The 7,207-nt window shown below is 43.8% G+C and overlaps 1 protein-coding gene across 2 annotated transcripts in view; it reads left to right on the top strand.

Annotated features, from left to right (window-relative positions):
* The window catches only part of smu1a (SMU1 DNA replication regulator and spliceosomal factor a), an 8,027-nt gene extending 1,090 nt beyond the window's left edge, over positions 1-6,937 (top strand). Inside the window, exons 3-12 of one of the 2 annotated variants that reach the window (XM_056440036.1) lie at positions 1,034-1,186; positions 2,738-2,848; positions 2,951-3,079; positions 3,170-3,289; positions 4,226-4,342; positions 4,527-4,654; positions 4,735-4,861; positions 5,786-5,953; positions 6,032-6,184; positions 6,544-6,937. In XM_056440036.1, coding sequence (XP_056296011.1) covers positions 1,034-1,186; positions 2,738-2,848; positions 2,951-3,079; positions 3,170-3,289; positions 4,226-4,342; positions 4,527-4,654; positions 4,735-4,861; positions 5,786-5,953; positions 6,032-6,184; positions 6,544-6,642 — 1,305 coding nt within the window. In that variant the 3' untranslated portion in view covers positions 6,643-6,937. Of the gene's footprint in view, positions 1-1,033; positions 1,187-2,737; positions 3,080-3,169; positions 3,290-4,225; positions 4,343-4,526; positions 4,655-4,734; positions 4,862-5,785; positions 5,954-6,031; positions 6,185-6,543 lie in introns of both variants that reach the window. The other variant, XM_056440035.1, reaches the window with a different exon arrangement.
* Positions 6,938-7,207: the final 270 nt, after the last annotated feature.

Raw genomic sequence — 7,207 nt, forward strand, 5'->3', positions numbered from 1 at the left:
TACGTTGTGTTGCCGGGCGGAAGAGCCCATCGCTGGGATTACTATGAGCCGAGTGTATATAATATTATATTTTCCAGTATATTTATTGCTTTTTACTCTAATGGTCTGATTATGTCGCTAAATTTTTGGCCTACAAGTACCTGAAAAAGTTTTTAAATCTAGTAAATTGCTTACTGTTGTTGTTGTCGTCATAGAACTCCTCTCGGCCCCTTACCTGGCCGCTGGTGTCGTTTCATGCATATTTTTTGTTTTATTTCCTCCCACTATCATGGTCTAAAATGTTGTTTTATTCATAGAAAGCTGCTTATGAGTCGGTATCTATTTACAATAATGAAACGGTGTGTTTACGTTGTGTTGCCGGGCAGAAGAGCCCATCGCTGGGATTACTATGAGCAGAATGTGTATAACAGTATATATTCCAGTATATTTCTTGCTTTTTACTCTAATGGTCTGAATATGTGGTGAATTTTGGGATTACTCTTAGCATTTGCTTACTGTTGTTGTTGTTGACATATAATTCTTCTTGTCCCCTTACCTGGGCGCTGGTGTTGTTTTTTCATGCATATTTTTTGTTTTATTTCCTCGTTTCACACATATTTTGTTTTATTTCCTCCCACTAACATGGTCTAAAATGTGGTTTTATTCATAGAAAGCTGCTTATGAGTCGGTATCTATTTACAATAATGAAACGGTGTGTTTACGTTGTGTTGCCGGGCAGAAGAGCCCATCGCTGGGATTACTCTTCGCATTTGCTTACTGTTGTTGTTGTTGACATAGAGCTCTTTGCTCCTCCCTGGGCGATGACGTCGTTGTTTCACGCATATTTTCTCCCCTTTCATCTCTACAGAAATACTTTAACTATATTCTAATTTCTTAAACGTTCTACCTGTTGACTTCTTTCCACACAAAAACATCTTTTATTCGTTATTCTCAATACAGATGTTGTTTTCTCCAGCGTTGCTCATGACGACAGATGTTTTCAGTGAACTGGGCCTCGCTGCCCTCTGACCCCGCGCCGTGTGTCCCGGTCCAGGTGGTGCTGGAGCTGATCGAGCTCCGCGAGCTGGGCGCGGCCCGGTCGCTCCTCCGGCAGACGGACCCGATGATCATGCTGAAGCAGACGCAGCCGGAGCGCTACATCAACCTGGAGAACCTGCTGGCTCGCTCCTACTTCGACCCCCGAGAGGTGAGTCCACGCCCCGGGGGCCCAGAGAGGGCCGGCCCCGGGTCTTCATCGGGGCGCTCGTGTTTTATACCCAACAGTTAGAGAGCATTATTTAAGAGACTCGAGTAGGGCTGCAACAACCAATCGATTAAAATCCATTTTTAAAATAGTTGCCAAAGTGAGAAGATTTAGTATTTAAACTAACAATGAGAATTCCAAAGCATACAGTAAATATACCATGTAAATTAACATTTGAATATAACAAATTTGCATTACTTTTCAAAAAGAAAAGGGATTTTTTTTTCTATTTCTTTTCCAGGCCTGGAAATATCCATTTAATATTACATGACTTTTCCAGGTTTTCCATGACTGTACGAACCCTGTTTTGAATAACGGGTTGACATTTTTTAAATCCGATTAATCGAAAGAAATAATCAACAGATTAATCGATTATCAAAATAATCGTTAGTTGCAGCCCTAGACTCTCGTACATGGATATCAGGGTTCCTACGGTCATGGAAAACCAGGAAAAGTCCTTGAATTTAAAAATGGTGATTTCCAGGAAAGAAATCCCCCAAATTTTGGAAAATCCTGGAATGTTTTATATTCATATGTTCATACACGCTGAGTTTTAAATAATGAATAATGAATATGCTTTTAAAGGAATGACGGTCTAAATATAAGCCGTTATTCGCTCTTTCATACCTTTTTTCCTATTTTTCACGCTGCAAGTGAACGCACCATAACTAAAATGACATAAATGTTTCTTCTTTTAATCTAAACTATTGTCTCTCATTCAATTGAGTAATTTAAGGTTATAGACTGTATGCTTTGGAATTCTCTATTAGTTTAAATACAATATTTTTTTTCATGTCTGCACTGAGATTTTAATTTTTTCTTTGGTCATGTAAATCTGGTTTAACCCTTATGTTGCCTTCTGGTCATTTTGACCCGATTCAATATTTAACCCTCCTCGCTTCGGGTCAATTTTCAATCCATTCAATGTTTAATGTCGTTCTTTCGGAGTCAACAAACAAACAAAACACAAATACACTTACACTTAATAAAAAACAATAATAATTCTAATTTTTTTAATTTTTTTAATTGGGGTCATAGGGTAAAAAGGGTAAAAAAAATATAAAAAAAACAAATAGGTAAGGGGGGGGTGGGAATCGGGGACCCATTGGACCCAAGTTAAAGTCGTGGAAACCCATCAACATGTTTATGACCCCTACTTTAGTCTTTATTTTAGTTTTTCTCCCTTTTAATGACAGGAAGCATGTTCTTCCTCATGTCATCTTCTTCATGTTTATCACTTTGTTCTTATAATAGTAAAAAAAAATGATTTTTGGAAACATTGAAACAGGAAATGAGTTAAAACCAACAACAGCTTTTGAAAAATATATATTTTTTACACAAAAAACCAGAAACACTCACAAAGTATCCACGAAATAAGAACAACACAGAGAAATATAAAACGACACGATTCATCTGCGTGTGCCTTTTTAAAAATGTATAAATGTATATATCTACAGTTGGTGAGAGTTGTTGACGCGTGTTTGTGGCGTTCAGGCGTACCCGGACGGCAGCAGCAAGGAGAAGCGCCGCGCGGCCATCGCCCAGGCGCTGGCGGGCGAGGTCAGCGTGGTGCCGCCCTCCCGCCTCATGGCTCTGCTGGGACAGGTACGCCATGATGTCACGCCTCGCTTGGAACGCGTGGAAAGTGCCGCCGACGATGACGACGATGATGATGATGTTGTTGTTGTTTACGTTCCCCTCCGCCAGTCCCTGAAGTGGCAGCAGCACCAGGGCCTCCTGCCGCCCGGCATGACCATCGATCTGTTCCGGGGCAAAGCCGCCGTCAAAGACGTGGAGGAGGAGCGCTTCCCCACGCAGCTGAGCCGGCACATCAAGGTACAGGCTCCGCCTCCCAGGCTCCGCCTCCCAGTGGGCCGCGCCACTGGCGCGTCGGGGGGGTCGTTGACTCGTTTCCTCCCTCCCCAGTTCGGGCAGAAGTCCCACGTGGAGTGTTCCCGGTTCTCCCCCGACGGCCAGTACCTGGTCACCGGCTCCGTGGACGGCTTCATCGAGGTCTGGAACTTCACCACCGGAAAGATCCGGAAGGTAGCGTCCGTCTTCTATGGCGTGTTCGTTTAAAGACAGACTCTCTGATTCACACATCTTTCACGCTGCAAGTGAACGCACCGTCACTGAAGAGACATACGTGTTTTATTCTTTTAATCAAACTCGTGGACAATGAAGGAGGGATAGAGGGAACAAGGGAACGAGGGAACAAGTGGACAATGAAGGAGGGAACGAGTGAACAAGGGATAGAGGAAACAAGCGAATAAGGGAACAAGTGAACAAGGGAACGAGTGAACAAGGGATAGAGGGAACAAGCGAATAAGGGAACAAGTGAACAAGGGAACGAGTGAACAAGGGATAGAGGGAACAAGTGAACGAGTGAACAAGGGATAGAGGGAACAAGCGAATAAGGGAACAAGTGAACAAGGGAACGAGGGAACAAGTGGACAATGAAGGAGGGAACAAGGGAACAAGTGGACAATGAAGAAGGGAACGAGTGAACAAGGGATAGAGGGAACGAGTGAACAAGGGATAGAGGGAACAAGTGAACGAGTGAACAAGGGATAGAGGAAACAAGTGGACAAGGGATCAAGGGAATGAGTGAACGAGGGAACAAGTGGACTATGAAGGAGGGAACGAGGGAATAAAGGAACAAGTGGACAAGGGATCGAGGGAACAAGTGGACAATTAAGGAGGGAACGAGTAGATAAGGGAGCAAGGGAATGAGTGAACAAGGGATCGAGGGAAAAAAGAAACAAGGGAAGGAGTGAACAAAGGAGTTGTGTCATTGAAGGTGACACACTGTATTCTTGTTTCGCGCTGCCAGTGAACGCACCGTAACTAAAGGGTTTGGTGGCCGTGGCAACGGGAGCTCAGGGCTCATCCAGTACTCAGAGTGTTTGGTCCTGGTCACCCATTGGTCGACACGTGAACGAACCCCTCCTCCTCCTCCTCCTCCTCCTCCTCCCCTCCCAGGACCTGAAGTACCAGGCCCAGGACAACTTCATGATGATGGACGACGCCGTGCTGTGCATGGGCTTCAGCCGGGACACCGAGATGCTGGCCACGGGCGCCCAGGACGGGAAGATCAAGGTAGGCGCCGAGGGGGCGGAGCCTCGGTCCCCTCGCTGCTTTCACTTCCTGTCGGTTCTCTACGGGCTGAACTCGGGGCGCGTTGGAGAGTAAACTGAGTGTGAGGACACGGTTTCATCGTGGTGTGTGTGTGTGTGTCTGTCTGTCTGTGTGCGTGTGTGTGCGTGCGTGTGCGTGCGTGCAGGTGTGGAAGATCCAGAGCGGTCAGTGTCTGCGGCGGTTCGAGCGCGCCCACAGTAAAGGAGTGACGTGCGTGAGCTTCTGTAAAGACAGCAGCCAGCTCCTCAGCGCCTCCTTCGACCAGATCATTCGGTAAGCTCCTCCCCCCTCTTTGTTCCTCCTCCAATGGGGCGGCTCCTCGTGAGGCCTCTCCTGTGTTCTTCCCGCCCCAGGGTCCACGGGCTGAAGTCGGGTAAGACCCTGAAGGAGTTCCGAGGCCACACCTCCTTCGTGAACGAGGCGGCGTTCACGCCCGACGGCCACCACGTCATCAGCGCCTCCTCGGACGGCACGGTCAAGGTGAGGGGAGCGCAGTGTGGACGTCTCCATGGTTACCGAGAGAGATTTACAAGAACTACACATGACCACACTTTATCTATTGAAACGCTATGTATGAGTTTATATTTACAATCATTAAAAGGTGTGTATGTTATGTTGTCGGAGCCAATCACAGGGCAGAATGTATGAGAATTAATTTCAAAATAATATATAATTCTGGCTCTGATAGTCTGAATATTTTGCTACATTTTAATATATAGTCTGAATATGTTGCTGAAGTTTAATATATAGTCTGAATATCTTGTCTAATTTGGAATAAATAGTCGAGTATTTTGCTAAATTAGAATATATTGTCTAAATGTTTTTACTTAATTTAACTATGAAGTCTGAATATTTTGCACATTTTTAATATTTTGCTAAATTTGAATATATAGTCTGAATATTTTGTCTACATTTTAAATTAAAGTAAATATTTTGCTAAATTTTAATATGTTGTCAAAATATTTTTACTTAATTTGAATATAAAGTCTGAATATTTCGCTAAATTTAAAAATTTGCTAAATTTTTGTATATAGTCTGAATAAGTTGCTAAATTGAATATATTGTTTAAATATTTTGTCTAAATTTTAATATATAGTCTGAATATGTTGCTAAATTGAATTTATTGTCTAAATTTTAATATATAGCCTAAATATTTTTGCTAAATTTTATTATAAAGTCTGAATATTTTGCTAAATTTTAATATATAGTCTGAATATGTTGCTAAATTGAATATATTGTCTAAATATTTTTGCTACATTTTATTATAAAGTCTGAATTTTTTGCTAAATTGTAATATTTTGCTAAATTTTAATATATCATCTAAATATGTTGCAAAAAAGTTTCTAAATCCGGTGAGAAGTTGCCAGGTTTGTGTCCCATCCCCCTCTCCCATCCTCCCCCCAGATGTGGAACATGAAGACCACCGAGTGCTCCAACACCTTCAAGCCTCTGGGCACGTCGGCCGGCACCGACATCACGGTGAACAACGTGATGCAGCTGCCCAAGAACCCCGAGCACTTCGTGGTGTGCAACCGCTCCAACACCGTGGTCATCATGAACATGCAGGGTCAGGTAGGGCAGGCTCCGCCCCCTAGCGGCGGGATCCGGAAGGGCTTGGACCCGCCTTAACGTGTGTGTGTGTGTGTGTAGATCGTGAGGAGCTTCAGCTCCGGTAAGAGGGAGGGCGGAGACTTCGTGTGCTGCACGCTGTCGCCGCGCGGCGAGTGGATCTACTGCGTCGGAGAGGACTTCGTGCTCTACTGCTTCAGCACCGTCACCGGAAAGCTGGAGCGGACGCTGACGGTAAGAACCCCGACCCACTGACCCCGGATCAGAGCCCACTGACCCCGGATCAGAGTCCACTGACCCCGGATCAGAGCCCACTGACCCCGGATCAGAGCCCACTGACCCCGGATCAGAGCCCACTGACCTCATTCTCATCTTCCTTCTATCCTCCTCCTCATTATTCTCCTCCTCATTATCCTCCTCCTCCAGGAGCAGAGGAGAGGTTTTCTCAAGGAACCCTCAGATAACTTTTTTTTCTATGTATTTAGTGTTTCTGTAAAGTCCATAAGAACCATTATTTACATGATGTCCCTGAATGCCTCTCAGAATCTCCTCGTGGTCTCGTCGTGAACTCAGAACCTCTCTCTGTCCTCCAGGTCCACGAGAAGGACGTGATCGGCATCGCCCATCACCCGCACCAGAACCTCATCAGCACCTACAGCGAGGACGGGCTGCTGAAGCTCTGGAAGCCCTGAGGACCCCCCCCCCCCCCCCCCCACAGTGAACTTGTCCACCTGTCGGTGTTCCCAGAACCCGTGAACTCTTTGTGTGGATACTTGGTTCTGTTTTTGAAAATTCCACCTTTTTTGTAAATATATTTTCTATTTGCATTTTTTTTTTCTCTCCAAGAAGATTGTGGTTAAATAGTTTTTTTGTTGTTGTTTTTTCCCCTCCTTTTTTTAAATTGAAATGGCATCACTCCAGATTCTTTTTTAAATCTATTTTGTATCCTGAAATTACTCAAAATAAAACATTAAATGTAAAAATAAAGTCATTGTAATACATTTCTGGAATGAGATTTAATATTTCAGTATTCTTTAATGTGCCGGTTGTTCACATTTCCTTTATAATATCTCACCTGTGTCATTAAAACTATTTAACCAGAACAACCAGCAACTTTTACTTTTTTACCGTGTGGAGCATGTGATCCTGAATATATGGAAACAATTAAATTAACCTGATCAATATTATATTATAATTTAACATCATTAAACATTGTTTTATGGAGATTTATGATGGAAAGAAGAAAAGGGGAGGAGC

This window comes from Pseudoliparis swirei, chromosome 19 (genome assembly GCF_029220125.1).
Source record: "Pseudoliparis swirei isolate HS2019 ecotype Mariana Trench chromosome 19, NWPU_hadal_v1, whole genome shotgun sequence".
Classification (NCBI taxonomy): domain Eukaryota; kingdom Metazoa; phylum Chordata; class Actinopteri; order Perciformes; family Liparidae; genus Pseudoliparis; species Pseudoliparis swirei.